Here is a 21,080-nt window from a genome sequence, read left to right as displayed (position 1 = left end):
TTGTGGACAACAGTGGCAAATGTCTTTGTTTCTATGAGCGTTCTTCATAGACAGAAGTAAACTGACACTTTGTGACCAACCTGAAACAAGACGTCAGAACCAACTCACTGACCTGCACAACCTCTATCTGTCAGTTTGCTCAGTGGGCTGTGAACTGATTGTTTCAAATCAAGGCTAAATGTCCCCTCCATTGTTTTGTGGATAGAGTGTGTGACCAGGCAGGAGGGAATATTTTAAAAGGTGGTACTTTTTTTACTCAGCCTTTCTTTCAGTGTGAAGGGTTGGTGTGTGGTCTTGTGCATAGATCTTAGGTCACAAATCAGTTGAAGTTAAGCATCGTTTGGTACGGAGAGTCTTTGGGTGGGTGACTGTGTTTGGCAGCTTAACTCCTGAGAGTTTCTAAGACTTCAGTCTTGCCCCACGACGAAGCACACGTGATACATGTGGTCTCCCCTTAGGCCAGTGAGTTTGTCCAAAATTGCCTCTGTTCACCCATCAGAAAATGGGTACCTGGTGGGATATGTCATGTGAGTATTAACCTTCTAGTGCCTCACAGGCAACTTTGGTATCCGGGGTAACAATTATCGGATTGTCTGCACTGTGAGCAACCACCATAGATAGGAAATGGTGCCTAACAAATGCACATATTATTATTATAAAACAAGCACTTGTTGGCTCGGAGTCTGTATACAGTCTGAAACCTGTATCAGTCGTGTTTCTTGAGTTTGAATGAGACATGATGAATGTTCCACACAATGAAAGAAAAACCAAAAGAGTGTCCATGTTATGAACTATGTACAGTTTATTCCACAGTAAGCCACAGAGTGTCATTTGTAAAAATGTGTTCAATCATTAAGAAAATAGAAAATGCAGCTGATACAGGCATTGTCTCATCTTGACACTGTTAGGTACAAGCTTGTACCTCGTCACAGGGAGCCTCTGTGTATCAATCAGGGTGCCTCACTTAATGCATACAGTGGTTGCAGTTGTCTCAAGCATACACTATTGGTGGTTTTAAACATGAATCTGTACTGTCAGATACGTTTGTTAGGCGCATCTGTGACAATGAAATAATTTGTGAACTCATGAATGAAGACAGTGAAGAACATTAACTTTTCACCAGGTATGGCAATCAACAAAAGGCATCTACTAGTCTGAAAATAAGATGCAGCAATAACTCTCCAAATGTCTCAAATTGTACTTAGCCCCTATGATCCCTCTAACATGAATTTAATCTGGTTACCGTCACTGTGTCACATGACATTATAGTTGCCCCTGAGATATTAAGACATGTTGCACAATCAGAAATTGTCAGAGACATTTTATAAAATTTGATAAATATCACTTTTCTGGGAAATATTGTTGCAAAAAGAAAATGTTAAAGTCCAATGCTTCGACTTTGAACATTTGCTGTTAAGGAAAATCGGAAAGTGTCCACAAATCAAAAGAATTTGAATCCTCTGGCAAGGCAGAACTCATCTGTTATAGCCCACCTATGCCAGCTGAACACCCGAGTAGTCATGTTTCCAAGCACTGCTCCACTGACCCGAGGAAAGTGCATTGTCAGCAGTCAACACCAGTTGGAAATTGCTTCACTTAGAGACCGGAGGACTCGTCTCTGTGATGAGCCGTTCTGAAAACGATATCTCCGATGACAACACTAGCTCTTCCCTGTCCATGTGTCCGCTGGCCGCTGAATGTTTTCTTGATGGTGTTTCACCGCAGTCACTGCGACCAGAACTTACTTGTATTGGCGGTAAGGGAACCGGACTTATATGGGAAATAACCTCAGGGGAATCCATGTTTGTGTTGTAATCAGAGAAGAAATCTGCATTTGATTCATACTGATCCCGTGTGTAGTCCAGTTGGTTGTGATGTTGAGACTTACTTCCCTTGCCTTTTCGTCTGTGTCGAGAAGTCCCAATAGAGGGCAGAATGGAATATTTCTTTTCTTGAACCTGCTGTGGATGGATGTAGTCAAGAGGGTCAGATAGTTCCTTTGGTTTCATTGTGAAATTGTCTCTTGGAGTTGCACAGAATGACGGCCGAGTATGTTCTGGTGTCGTTGGGGTAGCTTGAACACCAGATCGCCAAGAATGTTCCACGAGTGTGTTTTCTCTGCTTTGTCCCAGATCTGGAGGAAGATTGAGTCTGGGCACCAAGCATCGTTGTTTCGGGATTTGTGGCATGGGAGAGTATGTTCTGTTCTCCACATCGTGACTTACCGATGGCCTTCTCCTCACTAATACATCGTGTTTCATCACCGACTCACCTCTACAATACATCAGCTGACCACTGTTTGACTGTGATGTTTGTAACGGCTGGGTGAAGGCAAATCGTTGTGGACCCTTGTCTCGAGGTGATGGAGCAAGGGTGTTCTCCCTCCTGCCTCTTTCACTATAGAAGGCAGCATTGTATTTAAGTCTTTGCTCATTATCTTTGGAGCTTTTCAATCTTCTACTTTGATTTCTTGCACTTGGAAGTTGGGTTAACGTTTCAGAAAGACCCTCGTGACCAGAGTCAGCTGGTATCGTGTCCTGTGGTATGAACATAGTATGGTCGGGGAATGGAGAAATGTTTTCACAAACAAGTTCTGGACTTTCGTGATTGTCTCTGACATGGAGAGGATTGTTCTGTCTGCCTCTATGTGGTTTCTGTTGAACCCATGCAGTCTGTGACCGCTCCACTCGGGGAAGGGTATTGTCCGAGTAACCAAAGCTTTGGTTGTCATCAAAACTATGACTCATCTTGACAGTAGACTGAACCGGAAGACAACTTGTACTGAAATAAAGAAATGAATTCATCATGTTCAAAGCATGAACTAGTTAAAGAATTGTGCTGCATTTACTCCACCAGATATCATGTTGACTGAAAACACGATCTTTATGATCACCGTGATAATTTTTATATGGTCGTCATATGCTGCAACTTTCAGTTTGTTTTTAGCAGTAACATAAAACCCAATTCCCTTATCTTTATCTTTAATTTACAATGAGAAAGTCATGAATAATTAGTATATTAGTTCAATATTGACATGACTGAAGGTTCGTGTTTCTCGTATCTATAGAGGTCTGTGTATTCTGGATCAAGATGTTGTAGCTATGTGTAATGACACCCTTTCATCAGTACATGTGAACTGATCTCATTTCCTGATCATTTTCTACAGGATAATTGACTGGATTATATGAAGGTTGCATAATTCACAACTAGAAACTATTCACCATACAACTCATTACAGTGTTGAATATGGCAGTGTTGAAAGGTTTTCTACATTTGTCGCTAGTTTAATGCGCCTGCAGCCATGTTCAGGCAAGATGAGAGTAGCCAGTACATAATCCCGCCTGGACTATATGGTCTGGTGAAACAGTCATTTAACAGGGCACAGTATTTTTCATCAGTTCATTTCTGAGCATAGTTGACAAAAATATTAACAGAAGAAATAGTATTTTCATCATAATTTTGAAAATGATTGACTAAAAACAGGGAGTGACAGGGAATTTATTCCAAAAGTTTACCAGTAATTTTTTCTTTTAGCAGAGTATAAATCACCACTGAGAAACACGTGGTACTCGTCTTCAATAACATTCATACCTTTGCTTTTACAATAAAACATGAAATCTAAGGTTGTGTTCAGTGTTGGTATACCTGCCAGTTTCGAAAGCAGTTTAAAGCTAGAATATCTAAACTTAGAGAAAACTGTCCTAAAATGGATTGGAGGATTATAACATAGATAGCATATATACTGACATTACTTTACATGCTAAGGATTAATGCATCTATACATGATTCTGAAAGATCTGTTTAGGTTAAAGAGGAAAAAGTGGTAATAAATGGACAAACCTGGTATTGTTGGAGACACTAGTTATTCCGGTTGAGGTTGCCCGACGAGGTTTGCCACATGCTGTATACAGGGGTGTATACTCAGTATATCCACTATAGAGGTGTGTGCTGTACACAGGGGTGTATACTCAGTATATCCACTATAGAGGTGTGTGCTGTATACAGGGGTGTATACTCAGTATATCCAGGTGTGTGCTGTAGACAGGGGTGGGTGCTGTCTATAGAGGTGGGTGTATACTCAGTATATCCACTATAGAGGTGTGTGCTGTATACAGGGGTGTATACTCAGTATATCCACTATAGAGGTGTGTGCTGTATACAGGGGTGTATACTCAGTATATCCAGTATATCCACTATAGAGGTGTGTGCTGTATACAGGGGTGTATACTCAGTATATCCACTATAGAGGTGTGTGCTGTATACAGGGGTGTATACTCAGTATATCCACTATAGAGGTGTGTGCTGTATACAGGGGTGTATACTCAGTATATCCACTATAGAGGTGTGTGCTGTATACAGGGGTGTATACACTATAGAGGGTGTATACTCAGTATATCCACTATAGAGTATACTCAGTATGTGTAAAAGCTGTACTGTATACTCAGTATATCCACTATAGAGGTGGGTGCTGTATACAGGGGTGTATACTCAGTATATCCACTATAGAGGTGGGTGCTGTTATTTCATGTCTGTCACTTCACACACAAGCTGTCTTTAGTACACATGTTTAACACAATGGCAGTGTTTTTACTTGACTGATGAATATCAAATTCTTCATCACTTGTTGAGTCTTCTCTCAAACCAGAAGGATTGGGTGGAAAAAATACTCACTACCAGAAGGATCGGGTGGAAAAAATACTCACTACCAGAAGGATTGGGTGGAAAAAATACTCACTACCAGAAGGATTGGGTGGAAAAAACACTCACTACCAGAAGGATTGGGTGGAAGCATTGACTGTGTCAGCAGATCATTTAGCCTTATCCAAGATTCTGTTGTATTTCATTCTTCAGAAGTGTGTGTTTGCGAAGGTTCTTCAGAGCTGGGTGAATATGCTCCTACTCGTGAGTGCTGCACTTGAAGTGTACACAGTAACCTGGCTGCTTGATAGGATCTTGTCAGGACATTATTGCCTGAGTTTGTGAAATCTGGTAGCGTTTCTTCCCTGGCTTCTCGTGGTAGGGTGATACCTCGTCACATCCAACATTACACAGACGTCAGGCGTTTATGTTGACCTGTTGATAAAGGTCTGCTGTGAATGTGAACATATTCCCAAATTGGAATTACACTTGTATAATGAATTCCTATTTACCACCAGTGGTAACCAGTATTATTGTTTTGTACCAGTCACTTATGTTTCACTGGTAACAGGACCAGTAAGGAGGCTTAGTGTTTAGTTTTAAAGTGTTCGTTGAATCCAATATTAGAATATGTCCTAACTTTGCGGAATACAAACTTTAACAAAAATCCCAACCTTGAACTTGTAGATGAATACCTAGGTGTGGTTGATGTCTTCGGGGGGTTGTTGTGTACAGTGTTGTCAACTGTGCAGTGTATGACGACAACATCTACTGTCCTACAGCTGTCAGTACGTCTCTATGATGAAGCCATCACTTACACATTAGCTTCCACACAACTGTCATTGTTACACTTGAACCAAGCTGATAATCCACTCTCAGGCTACAGTTGAAATCCACCCCCACTTGTCCTGAGCTGTGTGGAGTACTGCTTACCTGCAAACTAACATTGTAACAATGTAGAGGTTATCACTACCTGAACTACTGTCAGGCTGCAGGTACATTTGATGGTCGTTAGGCATTCAGGACGACAAGGAAGCAGTTATAGTTACATCTGTTATACAAGATGTCGGGATTTGTTTACTACATAAGTATATTTGTTGGTCCACAGGAATACTTTAGGATGTTTATTAGTATATAGCCATATGTCTCTAATAATGACTTGATCAATGATTGCTTGTTACATATTTAAATAACTTGTTCCTATTTCTATGGTGAGATACGCCCAATATCTATTTCAAGCAGCAGAGACGCTGTTGTTGTGATGACACTCAAAAGTAACACAAAAGAAAACTTTTAGGCATCCCAAAAGCTTAATTTATTTACTCCTCACGCTGTGGTTCATAGTTCCTTGTTTTAGAGACCCAGTAGCATGCAAAATTGGTAATGGAATGACGCAAAGAGATCTACCATACCGGGTATAATAAAAAAATTTACTGAAGTGATCTGTGCAAACGTGTAAAACTGTAAAAATGTAATGTACCATTATAGATAAACCTGGATATTCAGAAACTGTATAGCATATTTAGCTCTAACCAATTGAAGGAGGAAAACTTTCAGTGATGCACACTTACTGTCTATGTTACTATGAAAGGACTTATACACAGTTCATGGTGGATCAAATAATTCTTCTTTCAAGCCCGCTGTAAGGCACAGTACATTATATGTGTGTGTTAAACAGACATCTGTACAGTGCTTACCTTGCTAGGATCCCACAGTGTGACCATGCAGCCTGTCAGTGGTGGACCCACACACTGTAACATTGTCGGACCAGCCAGGTAATGCATTGATCCAATCACACACCTCACTAACAGTCACATGTCAAGCAGTGGCGTACACGGTTATCATCAGGTAAATCACATGACCTTGTAATCAGTGAAACCTGCTTCAAATACCTGTACTGGGAATACAGGTGTCCATTACAACTCCTGCAGGAATAAGATGAGATATTCAGCTGGATGTATTATTGATAGTTGTCGGTGTTCAGTGGTAATAACACCCAGATCAGTTCATGGTCCAGTTAGTTGGAGAGGCCAGGAAAAACACCATCTTGTCAAGTTAATATGTTTAATTCAAATGTTGGTGATCACAGATTTAACAATAGAGCACCCACATATCTCCAGTCTGTGACGTTAACCACATGTCCAACTCCAGAGGCAAGTCAAGATTTTCATTAAAGTTGGCAGATCAGCTAATAAAAAACCATAGGAAAACACTGTTCAAGAGTCAGTGTCAAGAGCTAAGTTTGGACTAGTAGGGGCAAACAGTTTTGGCTGTGTCTTTAAACATGGAAATGAAAGACTAATATAATTTATGGTTCAATATGACAAATTGACTTATGTAACAAAGCTTGTTTCAACTGATCCTGGTTACGTGTTGTGTACATTGATCAATATGTGTATAGCATATTTAAATTAGTGGTCTTTGTTCCTTAATGCTACAGTTTACTGGATATGATTCAAATAAAATTTGAAAAAGACTTCAGGAAATAATGTCTCTGGAAAAAGGCTGAAAAACATTGTACTGTTTTATATTGAGAGATAAAGGCTACGAATAGATGTTTTTGACTTTGTGTTTGAAGAGTACTAATATTGTACGTCATGAATTATTAACAACACAAGCCCGTGAAGATCTGCATCCTAGTGACGAGCTGTGTCAGTTTCTCAAGTAGGGGTATTTTTGATGGCATCTGTAAGTCACGATGTGTGCTAGGTACATTACACAGGATCGTCTGATGAGCTTAGCTATGTAGGAAGACACGTGATGGTAGATAGCATACTGCTCATTAGAAGTTAAATACAGCTGTTTTCATATTTCTATAGTAGATCTGTCATGAAAGATTATCTATGATATGAAATAATCGGTTGTCATTTACCTTCTATTAAATCAATGGCAATCAGGGTCATGACTGACGCCCACAAATATGTTTGTGCCCACTGATCACGATCTACTCAAGCCTACCAGCGAAGATAATTGCTCCGAGGCTATTTACAACGCAGAGCGTCGCTGTATTATTAGTCCAGCGACATTTCATAGATCTTCACAGAAATCAACTATTCGGATATGATTCAAATAAAATTTGAAAAGACTCTGCCCACTGATCACTTTTGTGATCCGTACACGTTCCTGTTTGTTCACCTCCGATACAATGTAGTTTTGATGACGTAATTATCTTATAAAACAAGGGATGAATGAATCAGCATGGAGGATTATATAGTTTCCTTTATCGTGTGAAAAAGAGAATAGAGTGTTGAACTTTAAAAAAGTGTAAATATACACACCTTTATGTTAGATTTTCAATAACATAGCTTTCATTATATATAGCATGTATACTGAAATTAACAAAGTGTAAATTAGAGTTACCTTGCCTTGGTGAATACTTGAAACATCAATAAATGACTTAAGTTTTGCTTTACACAGAACCGACCACAGGTACTCGAGTACTTGTCGGTGTCCTGTTCCTGTAAAACAGTCATCCACATTTCTTTAAAAAGGTGTGATATATCTTGGCAACACACATACTTCTCTTCACTTCTGCAAACACCTTTGGCAAGGCACCTTGTGTCAGTTCATCAATGTTGCAGACAGGACACTTTGTGTCAGTTCACCATTGCAGACAAGACACCTTTGTGTCAGTTCACCATTGCAGATACACCTTCATGTTCAGTTAACCATCGCAGACAAGGCACCTTGTGTCAGTTCATCAATGTTGCAGACAGGACACTTTGTGTCAGTTCACTATTGCAGACAAGACACCTTTGTGTCAGTTCACCATTGCAGATACACCTTCATGTTCAGTTAACCATCGCAGACAAGACACCTTGTGTCAGTTCACCATTGCAGACAAGACACCTTTGTGTCAGTTCACCATTGCAGATACACCTTCATGTTCAGTTAACCATCGCAGACAAGACACCTTGTGTCAGTTCACCATTGCAGACAGGACACCTTGTGTCAGTTCACCATTGCAGATACACCTTCATGTTCAGTTAACCATCGCAGACAAGACACCTTGTGTCAGTTCACCATTGCAGACAAGACACCTTGTGTCAGTTCACCATTGCAGACAGGACACCTTGTGTCAGTTCACCATTGCAGATACACCTTCATGTTCAGTTAACCATCGCAGACAAGACACCTTGTGTCAGTTCACCATTGCAGACAAGACACCTTTGTGTCAGTTCACCATTGCAGACAACACACCTTTGTGTCAGTTCACCACTGCAGTTAAATTTTGAATTCCTTTGTGTATTAGTGTTTCAATCATCTCTTGACTAGCTGGAATAACTGGAATGTAATACCTAATGTCCCTTCCAAACTAAAACTTTTATAGTATGTGTTCCTGACAAATGTACTCATTTTTGGTGAATTGAAATGCTCAACTGGAAATGAATATTTCCATAAAAAAAGATATTATCTTCAAATCAGATTTAGCAGTGGAAGCAATAAGGTAAAATGAAGCATAATGATCTTCTCGTCAGTGAAATCCTCAGTCATCTTGGCTGATCATAACGTTACGAGTGGATATAAATGAATTGGGAAGGTTTGGGGTCCTTTGCTGCAGACTGAATGTTTGACTCCTCTCTGGGCTACATAAATCCCCACAGTACGCAGGTATGGGAGGGAGTGTACAGACCTTTCTACTACATGAGTCGTAAACACTCATAATCATGGTCAGCTAAGTATGTTACCTGGAGCAGCTTACTGTTGTGTCAGCGTGCTCTCCTGTGACATAACTGGTTTAGGGTTAATCTCTGTTCACTGGGCACCATGGGTGTTTTCTGGGGGCATTGTCGGACACATGTAGCATTTACTGGTGTTCAGTGTGTAAACTGATGTCATGATTTGTGTACAGTCCACCTGTGTAGTGCATTATGTCTGAGGTCATGTAGCCTGGCTGATACAGTCTTGTCAACTCAAGATCTGGGTATGATCTGTGGGTTCTGAGTGTCCCAGGTGTGGAGCTGTCAGTCAACTGTCACATCCTTGTTCACTTCACCGAAAGCCAAGGTGGTAACAGATTATACTTGATTACTGGCTCTTGGGGATAATATAGATCTGGCTGGCTTGTAGTGTACAGTATCCATGCCAAACTGCGTCATGGGATCTCAGTGGGCTGACCCATTGGTCCGGATTAGTCTGGCTAGCTATTCTCAAAACGTTCATAGCGCTACGAACTTCTTAAGCCCATTCTTAACACATCAGCTACGATCAAAGTTAAGAATTCTTAGGGCTACAAATGTTTCGAGAATAAGGGCCCTGGACTAGTACATCAGCGGACTAGCACATGGCATTATATAACTACAATAACCTTACAGTTCACAGAGAACACTATTTACTTGACTTAATTTCAGTTGATTGTCTGGCACAGACTCAACATTTACAGGGCCACACCATGGCATTATAGAAGTACAATAACCTTACAAGTCTTTGAATGGCATTTAGAAGTTATACACATAAGAAGAGAGTTTTATGGATGGCAGCTTCTTTATTATGAGGAACACAATGTTTCAGAGTACGTGTATATCCTTACTCCTTCATCAAGTGAATAAGGAATAAGGATAAACATTATGTTCCTCATAATAAAGAAGTTGATATCTACAAAAACTCGCTTCCTTTGTAACATAACAGTTGACAGAAAACCCTGTTTCACTTGACTTGACTTAACGTCAGTTGATTGTCTGGCACAGACTCAGTATTTACAGGTGACTGTCATTAAGTGATCCATGTAACTGCGTGTGGAGTTTGAACCGAGCATATCCATCTTCGAGTAGTTTGTCTTATGAAGGATATCAGTTGTGCTGGAGGTTTTCTGGGCTTCACTTAAACATGTATGAATGAAATGGATTTCCCTCTGTCTGCTTGTGAGTCTTGGGGAATCTCAGTAATGATTTGAGGGGCCTAAGGTGACTACGTGGCTAACAATGAAACATACATTATTGATAAGTACAGGCATGAGTATTCTTGTTTGAAATGGGTTGTTTTGGGTTACTGTTTAACACCACATTTAGCAATATTCCAGCTATATGGCGGCGGTCTGGCAATAATCGAGTCTGGACCAGATAGTCCAGTGATCAACAGCACGAGCATCGATCTACGCAATTGGGATATCATGACATGTGTCAACCAATGCAGTGTGCCTGACCACCCGATGACGTTAGTCACCTCTTACAACAAACATGGATTACTGAACACTAATTCTAACCCTGATTGGTTGGCACATGTCATCGTATTCCAGTTGTGTAAATCGATGCTCTTGTTGTTGATCACTGGATTGTCTTTTCCAGACTCTATTATTTACAGACCTCGGCCATGTGGCTGGAATACAGCTGAGTGGGGTGTTAAACAACCAACCAACAAACCAACCAAATGATACAGAAGTAGCTTCTTCTGAGGAAGGCTGATGGAGCTCCAGTACTCCCTATTGTCCTAGATATCTACCTTTTTTCCTTTAAACTAATATAGCATGTATAACTGGAATCTGGTTAAAAGAACGAAACAATTGCATTCAACATGCTTCATTCGTTCACTATGTTCAATGTGATGAGTGGACGCTTTAACCACTAGGCTGCTCCACTGCCCCTACAACAGCTGATACACTGGCCAGGCTTCTGAAATAGGCCAAGCCTGGAGATCCATATACGAAAACATGAGCTTCACACTAAGGCAGCATTATGGGCTGAGTGGAGTTGTCTCCCTTGGGCGTGATTGCAATATGGGCTGAGTGGAGTTGTCTCCCTTGGGCATGATTGCAATATGGGCTGAGTGGAGTTGTCTCCCTTGGGCATGATTGCAATATGGGCTGAGTGGAGTTGGTTTTGTCAGAACCATACCCTCACACCAAAGACCTGAGTCACTTTGAGCTTTCCGCCATGAGTAAGTCGACATGCCATGATGTAACTGGAATATTGTTAAGACTGATGTAAACCAAACTCACTCACTTACTCCAGCCGCAGACAATAAGCTCAGTTTTGATTTTTTTCAGGATATCTGACCGTGGTGGCGGTATTCCCCCAAAGGTCCTTGCCAAGGTCTGGGACTACAACTTCACCACCTCTGGGGCTGTGACTGATGACCGTGTGGATGGGGGTCTCTTTGGCCAGATCATGGACACGGACAACTCAGGACCTGCTCCTGGAAAAATGCATGGGTAGGTACACATGGTTACAGACTTCCACTGGGGAAGATGGGTAGGTACACATGGTTACAGACCTCCACTGGGGAAGATGGGTAGGTACACGTGGTTACAGACCTCCACTGGGGAAGATGGGTAGGTACACGTGGTTGCAGACCTCCACTGGGGAAGATGGGTAGGTACACGTGGTTGCAGACCTCCACTGGGGAAGATGGGTAGGTACACGTGGTTACAGACCTCCACTGGGGAAGATGGGTAGGTACACCTGGTTGCAGACCTCCACTGGAGAAGATGGGTAGGTACACATGATTACAGACCTCCACTGGGGAAGATGGGTAGGTACACGTGGTTACAGACCTCCACTGGGGAAGATGGGTAGGTACACGTGGTTGCAGACCTCCACTGGGGAAGATGGGTAGGTACACGTGGTTACAGACCTCCACTGGGTAAGATGGGTAGGTACACGTGGTTGCAGACCTCCACTGGAGAAGATGGGTAGGTACACATGGTTACAGACCTCCACTGGGGAAGATGGGTAGGTACACATGGTTACAGACCTCCACTGGGGAAGATTGGTGGGTAGACACATGGACCTTCTCTCTTGGGAAGATGCTTCAGAATATATTTTGTAGTGTCAAATAATATTTTTCACAAAGAAGTAACCTACCCACTGAAAGTTTCAAAAAAGAAAAAGAGCATAACCAATAAAAGGTTCATGGAAACATGAATATGAGTGCCATGGAATGTCTTGAAATTCATTCCAATATAAAGTTGATTTTGTTGTTTCATTTATATCTAGTTGGAAACCTAATTTGGAGATATTAGCAGATCACACACCTGTAATTAGGTGAGAGCTTAATGCAATTTGTTAATCATGCTGTGTATCTGGGTTCAAATTCTCATGGTGTCCCCTTTCTCACGGTGTCCCCTGCTGTGATATTGCTGGGCAAAAAAACAAACTAGATCTCTCATGCCAGTCACTGTTGGACTAGTATAAAAAAGACGTTGCAATTGATTGTCGTGAGAAAGCACCTAACGAGTTGATGACATTTCAGGTACGGCTTCGGTCTACCCACAGCCCGAGCCTATGCTGAGTATCTAGGTGGACGCCTTACCCTGGAAACCATGGAGGGCATCGGCACGGACGTTTACCTGCGCCTAGCACACATGGACAGCAAGTCTGAGAAGTTCCGTATCTAAACCTCCAGCTTGGATGCCAACTTGACAGTCGTGTGGATTGTTTTTTGAAGCGTGGATAAAACTGTTGGCCAGTGTCCACTGATGACAGGAACCAGATCCTGAAAATTCACCAGAACTTCTGGACTTACAGCATTGTTACTTCATTCATAAATGATATTCTTGTTTCAAATTGGACAATTTTGTGCCCTGAAGAAGGATTTCGGCTGTTTTTGTCAGCTTAATTGTTTCTTTTTGCAGTGATGGGAGAAAAGTGATATGTCTTATGCAAACATCCGGCTGTAAACATTGTTTGGGTGGTGGGGTAGCCTAGTGATTATAGCATGTGCTTGTCTTGCTTAAAGCCCGGGTTCGATTCTCACATAGCTACAGTGTGTGAAGCCCATTTCTGGAGTCCATTTCCGTGATGGAATATTGCAGACCATACTCACTCACTCACCCACTGTTCAGAGGGACAGGGCATAGATACCACTGCAGTTTACAAAGTAATAATTCATACATGAATCTCATGTTTAGTTTGAATCAGAGTCCACAGTGTTGTTGAAATGTTTGTACTAAATCCATATATTTGTGTTCCTGTCTCGTTGTATCACAAATATTTGGGGAGGATAGTCTGCCATACCTAGTTACCTCCCTTTGATGTTTGGGATGCAATGCTATGATGACTTGTAGAGTATTAGATGTGTATGATGTCATAGTTTCTGCCAGTATAGGAGAGAGAGGCAGGGGAATCGACATGGATGTTGTTGTTGTTGTTGTTTTGACTCGTTACCATGGTTGCACATATGACTATGGTAACAACTATTGTTGTATAATGTAAGACTACCGTCTCATCGCCCAGAAATTCATAGGAAACACAGTTGGGGGTAAAACGCAAACTACCTTGAATGGACATACTCGTAGAGTCAGTGGGAATCTCATGACGTTTTTGTCAGCATGTTGGTTACTTTGTTCTGCCGGTTTGAGGAATGTACTCAGTTGTGTGAGGTTCTCACACACAGGTCTCTCACATCAATATAGTGTGAGGATGCACTCGTTTTGTCATATCTTGAATTACACTTATCTGATTGTTATTATGTGTATTTTATTCAAAGACATTATTCTCCCCATGTACAGTGTCCTACCTGGTGTGTCTGTATGGTATTTCCCGGTCCGGTACAGGAATCAACAGCATGGCCTCCAGCATGTGTGGGCAAGCAGGACTGAACATCATATCAAGTTTATCTTTGACTGAGCAGTCACATTAATGATATCTTTGTTTTCATATCACTTGATAAAAATTGAAGATGTCTGTTATTTGTCTCAAACAGTCCACTGTAAACCATGGTGGTATATCTTCAATCTATTGTGATAAATGCTTTGTAGCTGATTAGTTTTGTTTAAACATATTTTATTTACAAAGTGAAAAGGATCAGGGACAAGTTCTTACAATTTATAAAACCCCTTTCCAAGAATATTTACAAACACATTTCAGCGCAAGCAATAATTAGAAACAGACGAAGAGGAAGATAGACACTTAAGGGGAAATATAATACAATAGGTACACAAGGAGGAAAAATACTGGAATCTTTCTGATTTGCTTATATACAGAAGTACATTTTTTAACATAATTTCATTTTTATGATTTGTCTGATGTGCAATGCTGTTAAAAAGAACAGAGATTGTAATCACAAAGTTACAGTTGTACTTGATTACCACCAGGCGTCTGGAAGGGATGTGCCTGTGTTAAACCTAGAAACTAAGGATGGACGTTTTCTCACTCACGAACACACATGATGAACTATGTCAAGAAATAGTGGTATTAAAGTTGAATTTTCCCGAGTTAATCTTACAGTATAGTTGTTTTGGTCTGTTTGACTTCAACTGATGTTGTTTAAGCTTCCTTACACTAATTTGTTTTTGTTTAATCCTGATACTTCTATTGGATTATTCCCAAACATCAGTAACACTTCGTGCACACACACGCACGCACACACACACACACACAAAAAACACCTTGCTGTTAGTCATTTTATTCCTGCTAATATTCTGTCTCATCACCTCACTATGTCACAAATTTTTGCCTCAGTTTTCATTCAGAATGTATTCTCAACATGTTTCAAAATAGAAAACTATTTTTGTTGTATCATGTTGTATCAATTCATGGTACAGTATAAACATGGGTTTTATCATGGGGACTATTTCATGAATGTACACATGTCATGGAACTATTATCAGTGGGATATGTCACAATGGTCGAATTGAGTGGGTTTTTTCCCAAAGGATCTTATGATCACTAAGTAATAAATAATTCTGTGAACACATGAATGTGTTGGCATGGTAACGATGGCAAGCAGATTCCATCATTCCTACACCTGGACAAGTCACATGGTTGCAAGAAGCTCAGGACTCGCTGGTCAAGCCATACCGAGGCAAGAATCTCAGGACTTTCTCATTGGACTGACCATACAAAGGCCGGACAAAGGACATTTGACTGGTCGTGGAGATTCATCTACTATACTATAATTTAAATTTTCTACATTATGAAAGTGCATATGTGTCTAAGATAAAATAATCCAGATGTTTTTATCTACCTGTAACCGTTATTATTTTAATACTGTATTGAACGTACTTGGAGTGTCAGTAGTTGTAGGTCTGTAATATAAGTCGTGAATGTAGAAACTCTGGGCCAGTTGTCGGAGGCACCATGATTCACAGTACAGTGTGATTTCCAGTTTTCATGGATTGTGTTCTAGTTTTGTCAACACCACACCTGTGCTGGTGGGTCTCACCAGATTTTACATGTCAAACACTATTCCTCCGGCAGCAAGCCGACTTGCCGTTATATAACATGAATACTGTTCCAAGTGGCGGCAAACCCCAACATTCAGGAAGCACTGTTGGATGGCTCCATGACTGATGGTTGTCTCGACACTGTGACAAATGCAAACACAGTTTTCTTGGTGTCTAGGAATTCAATGCTTTAGTTTAGGGCACAATTCGTTATTTTGGCATTTGCCTAGAAAAGGAGCCTGTAGGGTGATGGCTTCATGTAAAGTGTTTAGCTAAATACAACTTCATGGGGTCATTACCTGGAGAAGTTGAGAAATATCAAGAAAGAAGGGAAAATGTATTCCACCAAGTATCGACCCCAAAGAACTATCTGGATTGTATGGGCATTCAGAGGGGTATTGGTAGTGTGCAGAGAATTGCTACCTCAGTTTCTTATCCAAATTGTCAGGATTTAGAATCAAGAAAACCTCAATTTTAACAAGTTATCAATATCATGTAATCTTGACTTCTAGTCATAATAAAGTGCTGCCACCATGCTGATGGTGTTCTGTCTCCAGGTCTGAAACCTACTGGACAGAGCAGGAACATATAACCAGTCAGCTGAAGTGATTTTCCCAGTTGTGGAGGTATAAATGCTTAACATGAGAGCCTGTAGATTTCCCAGGCGAGGGGTGGTCGATGTCAACTACTAACCAGGGTGTCAAGTACGCTGCTGTTTCTCTGTTCAGGGGAGATAACTCTGTAGTATCACTGGGCAGGGGAGGTAACTCCAGGTAAATCACCACATTATGTATGTTAATTAATTGAGATGATTCAGTTCGTTCCTGTGTATACATATTTGTGGCAATACAGGTTGGTCTTTTAGATCACAAGTGTTTTTGAGAATTGTATATACACAGCAATTGCCGTGACAAACTGAGTCCTTGAGGTGTATATAAACATGACACTTTCCATGATATTTTAAAGGTGTGGTTTGATATATAGATTTATATTTACAAAGGTGTGGATGTGAATTAATGATTCACTACATTATGAATCTCAAAATTGTCCGTGTTCTTGTAGAGAGCAAGATAGGATGCTTTGTAAAAAGCATCAAATGACCTTTTATTTTCATTATTGCTTGGATTTGCAGTTGCTTTTAATATTTTTGTTGCTTATTCCATGTATTAGTAGTAAAAATGATGGAAAGTCATTGACCTTGTGTTTGTTATTTGTGAATGATATGAGTTCCTGGCACTTTAATGGGAGGCAACTCTGAAGGTGGGATGAATTCTGGCAGCAGTTGAGACCCAGATGGGATTCCCTACTCATCATAGCTGATTACTGTTCCTTGAGAAATTTGACCAATAAACTGTGGTTCCTTGCAATGCAAAGGGAGGCAACAAAGCAGTTGCTGAAGGAATACATAGGGATGACTTCTGGTGCCAGTGGTGTATGAGAGATGATCCTCCTCAGAGTCCTGCCCCTTGTAAATAGGAAGAAGAGCCATTCAAAACTGTAGACGTCCATGCCGAGTCAAAAGGACCACAATGTCAGAGTATGGATGCAACTTTAATGATTGACGATGTACATGAATATAAAGATGCATTGGTTTCACTAATGATTCTGGACATACCACTATGATGAAAAACATAACCCGTGAACACACCATTGAAATTCAGAACGGGTCAGTGTATTTTTTTGGTAATATTCTGAATGATATCCATAAAACAATATACTAACATATCACCAACACTTCCAGTTAGTTCATGTCTCAACATTCTAAATTCATGAACATATGCAAAACAAAATTTGCTGCTAGCCATAAAATCTGAATACTTGTGAAGATGTATATTTACTATGAAGAAAAAGTCTAGGAATGAAGTAGGTATTGTCTGGTTGTACAGTAGATTCATATAATAAAATGATTTATTTTCCAATGCCATTAATGAATGTTGCAAGCAGAAAGTCAGAATATGTCTGAAAGTGTCAACACGACTACCTCCCTGTTCTGTGACTGTCACATGCTGCAGCTACATCTTACTTCCATTCAGAAAACATCACTTGCTGAAGTAGTATCATAAATATTTGGTGAGATGTTTCATAAAGAAAATGAAGTCCACAAAATACTAATGATCCTTTGTTCAGCTTATTTGATATTTTCTTCTATTATTGATGACAATCCTGGCCGGAGAATTCCAGTTTCGGCTGTGTACAAAACAAACATCCTCCGAGCTCAAAGGTGCATGATCAGATTGGCTAGGCACTATACCCTAGGCTAGGCTATAAATGAAATATATCACCTGGGCCACCTAATGGCTGTGAGGATGTTTAATGAGTGAGTGAGATTAGTTTTACGCCACACTCCGCAATATTCCAGCTATATGGCGGCGGTCTGTAAATAATCGAGTCTGGACCAGACAATCCAGTGATCAACAGCATGAGCATTGATCTACGCAATTGGGATATGGTGATATGAGTCTACCAAGTCAGCGAGCCTGACCATCCGATCCCGTTAGTCGCCTCTTACGACAAGCATGGGTTACTGAAGATCAATATTCTAACCCGGACCTTCACGGGAGAGGATTTTTAATGGGATGAGATATTAAACTGAATGTTTTCCAATGAATCGATTATCAAATGACCCATCTGGCTTTACCCTTTTGTTTGAAGCCCACAATTAAAGCAAAATTTGGAACAAAAAGAAATGAGCATCTAAAGTGCCCTCCACTGAATCAGGATGCTGACCCATTCTTCAATAATGAATATGGCATGGGAGTGTAGGGATTAAAAAGGTCCCAGATTGATACTTGTCCGACTTTACCCCAGATGTCAGCATACTGGTCCTCTGAGTTCTGGTTCCCTTAGTGTTGCTGGTGGTGGACACACAGTACTCAACTTACAGCATTAGCTTGTCACGTCAAAGACCTCGCAACATGGGTACAAGGTGTGAAGCCCATTTCTGTTGTCCTTTGTCCTATTGCAAGATTAAGCAAAACCATACCATTCAACACTGACTGACTGAGTTTGGTTTTACGCCGCTTTTAGCAATATTCCAGCAACATCACGGTGGGGGACACCAGAAATGGGCTTCACACTTTGTGCCAGTGTGGGGATTCATACCCGGGTCTTCGGCGTGACGAGCCAACGCTGTAACCATGAGGCTACCCCACCGCCCCAATCAACACTGAACAAGGGGACAGAGACGTGAGGAATTGAGCTGGTATAGTGTGGTAATGTACAGAAATGAACTACACTGGTAATATACAGTCCACCCACACAACAGGAGACGCCTACAATGGGCCTCATGTTGTACCTATATGAAGAATTAAACCTCGTCTTCAATGAATACCTTACCTGTCAGACTATCCGGTAGTCTCCCTGTTACTCCTCCACAACACATCACCGGCAATATTTTCACCCAACTAAAACACACCACCATCACACCTCACCATTCATTTCTTCTGACTCATGAAATGTGTCTACAGAGTCCACCAGTCTGTATGATTAGTTCACATCTCAGGACACAATCATCCTTGGACCTCGATTATCCAGTGTTCATATCCTCACCATATTCCTTCACCATCACTGAAGATCAAATGTCCAAGCTGGGAGCATCACACACCCCTACCTCATGCACGCCTCTTTACCCGGTATGACCACACCTCAAAGGAATAATCTACATCCAAATGTGTCCACCCCCCCCAACTGCTAGGACGAGGACCATTGTTTGCACTACCATGATTACTACCCATAAAGACAACTGAAGGAACCCACATCAGACTTAGATACAAACATTATTATATGACCTTGACCCAAGGGTCTAAACTTCACTTCCATCAAGCCAATGTTTTACATATTCTGCAAGCACAGTTTGTACCATGATTAGGACAACAGACTATATTTGGCATTGGAGACATATAATCATTGAAATGGTCAGTACCATCGATATGCACAATGTAATATCTGTGACATAATCATAACCCCATTATGACAAATACTATGAAGAGTTAAATCTTGGTTTCCAACCCTCTTCCCTGACCATTGGTTTAAACAATTTACTATTCTCCTCCTTCAAACCATCCCTGGTTTCAGTGTGTACAGAGTCTACCCATCACTTGTGTCTGGCGTGGTGATGATCATCTTGTCCACCTGCACGGAGAGCTGATGGCAGATGTAGGAATCCACAAACTTCTGACAAGCATGTCGTGTGACTTTTGGACAGCCATGGAATTTGACTGTCTCCAGCTGGGAGCAAGCTTTCAGGAAGTGAAAGACGTGATCGGTGATCTGTAAACAACCTGAAAGATCTATCTGCTTCAGCTTCTTCATCAAAGGGCTGTCTCTCTTGGTCAGTGCCACCACAGTCGCATTAGTCAGCTGGACGCAGTAGCTCAAGTTCAGCCTCTCCACATTGGGCATGTGCTGCAACAGAATCTCTATGGATTGGTCGGTAACCTCGGTTCCAGCCAATGACAGCGTATGAACCTTGTGCAGGCGACTGATGACCTTGAGAGCTGGCTTCCTGTCTGCTGGAGGAAGGACAAGGTCGCGGAAGGAGTCCTCACTGAGTCCGACAGCCCAGTTGAGGGAGAGGGAACGCAGGAGGGGGCACGAAGAGGAGCAGAGACCGCCAATAGTTCCCCACGACAAATATGACAAGTCAAGATGGTGGAGCTGAGGCAGACGAACCACGAGCCAAGAAAGCTGTTTTGGGGTCATGACACACTGCGCCAGGGTCAGAGATTCTGGTTGTCGTCGAACAATCCCCACCAGGTGGCACTGTCGGATTCTGGTCTGTCGCAGATTGATCTCCTTCCAAAGACAACGGTTGATGCACCACCTATTCCAAGTCTTACACACACACAAACACCGAGCCAAGTCACCCAAGTCCAGTTTTTTAAACACAGTCATCCACATCTGACGCTTGAGGACATGGACGTCCCCCGTTTCCAGTTCCACTGTATCGGCTGGAGGTGGGATTGGTGCCGGACGAACAACATATCTGTTAATCACAACCCGTAATTCTTTATCACACACCGGACCTGCTCCATCACCACGCCTTGGCCTTGACCCGGAAAACCCAGCTGGTTGATCAGGATTCTGACCTTCACCTCTGTCGGATGGGGGATTTGACCTTTCATTAGATCGATCCCTGTTTGAACCCTTTCCCTTTGGTGATTTGTTCTGATGACCACTTGACCCTTGACCTCCACCATGACAGCCTCGCTTGGCTGGTGATGTTCGGAGTTGAGCCACAACTCTGTCCTGTCCTTGACCAGCCGTCTTGAAGAAGCGAGGCCGTAGTTTGGTGCAGGAGGCTGCTATGATGTTTCGAGCTCGCGTGCGGCCCTGTAACGAC

At 41.5% G+C, this 21,080-nt stretch overlaps 3 protein-coding genes and 1 long non-coding RNA gene across 8 annotated transcripts in view; 1 reads left to right on the top strand and 3 right to left on the bottom strand.

Moving 5' to 3' along the window:
- The window catches only part of LOC124254155 (3-methyl-2-oxobutanoate dehydrogenase [lipoamide] kinase, mitochondrial-like), a 64,431-nt gene extending 47,500 nt beyond the window's left edge, over window positions 1-16,931 (top strand). Inside the window, 2 exon segments of the mRNA XM_046688029.1 lie at window positions 11,621-11,785; window positions 12,826-16,931. Of these exon segments, the coding sequence (XP_046543985.1) occupies window positions 11,621-11,785; window positions 12,826-12,970 (310 nt within the window). The 3' untranslated portion in view covers window positions 12,971-16,931.
- Window positions 781-2,802, bottom strand: LOC124254156. Its single transcript, XM_046688030.1, has one exon. The coding sequence runs from the start codon at window positions 2,745-2,747 to the stop codon at window positions 1,593-1,595; it is 1,155 nt and encodes a 384-aa protein (XP_046543986.1). The 5' UTR covers window positions 2,748-2,802; the 3' UTR covers window positions 781-1,592.
- Window positions 4,444-6,396, bottom strand: LOC124254157. Its single transcript, XR_006892407.1, has 3 exons — window positions 6,336-6,396; window positions 5,313-5,578; window positions 4,444-5,073 (listed from the first exon to the last, which is right to left on the bottom strand). It is a non-coding gene; the product is annotated as an uncharacterized LOC124254157 (long non-coding RNA).
- Window positions 16,932-19,496: 2,565 nt separating the features above from the next.
- The window catches only part of LOC124254173 (lysine-specific demethylase 2A-like), a 44,982-nt gene continuing 43,398 nt past the window's right edge, over window positions 19,497-21,080 (bottom strand). For all 5 annotated transcript variants that reach the window (XM_046688048.1, XM_046688043.1, XM_046688047.1 and 2 more), the window contains one exon: window positions 19,497-21,070. In XM_046688048.1, coding sequence (XP_046544004.1) covers window positions 19,826-21,070 — 1,245 coding nt within the window. In that variant the 3' untranslated portion in view covers window positions 19,497-19,825. The remainder of the gene's footprint in view (window positions 21,071-21,080) is intronic.

This window comes from Haliotis rubra, unplaced genomic scaffold, assembly GCF_003918875.1.
Source record: "Haliotis rubra isolate DU_JTF1 unplaced genomic scaffold, ASM391887v1 Scf567, whole genome shotgun sequence".
Lineage (NCBI taxonomy): Eukaryota > Metazoa > Mollusca > Gastropoda > Lepetellida > Haliotidae > Haliotis > Haliotis rubra.
The sequence above is the reverse complement of the archived record's forward strand: the minus strand, read 5'-3'. Positions and strand labels throughout refer to the sequence as shown.

Coding starts and splice junctions, on each gene's coding strand:
- LOC124254156 (XM_046688030.1), bottom strand. CDS start 2,747: ATGAGTCATAGTTTTGATGACAACCAAAGCTTTGGTTACTCGGACAAT.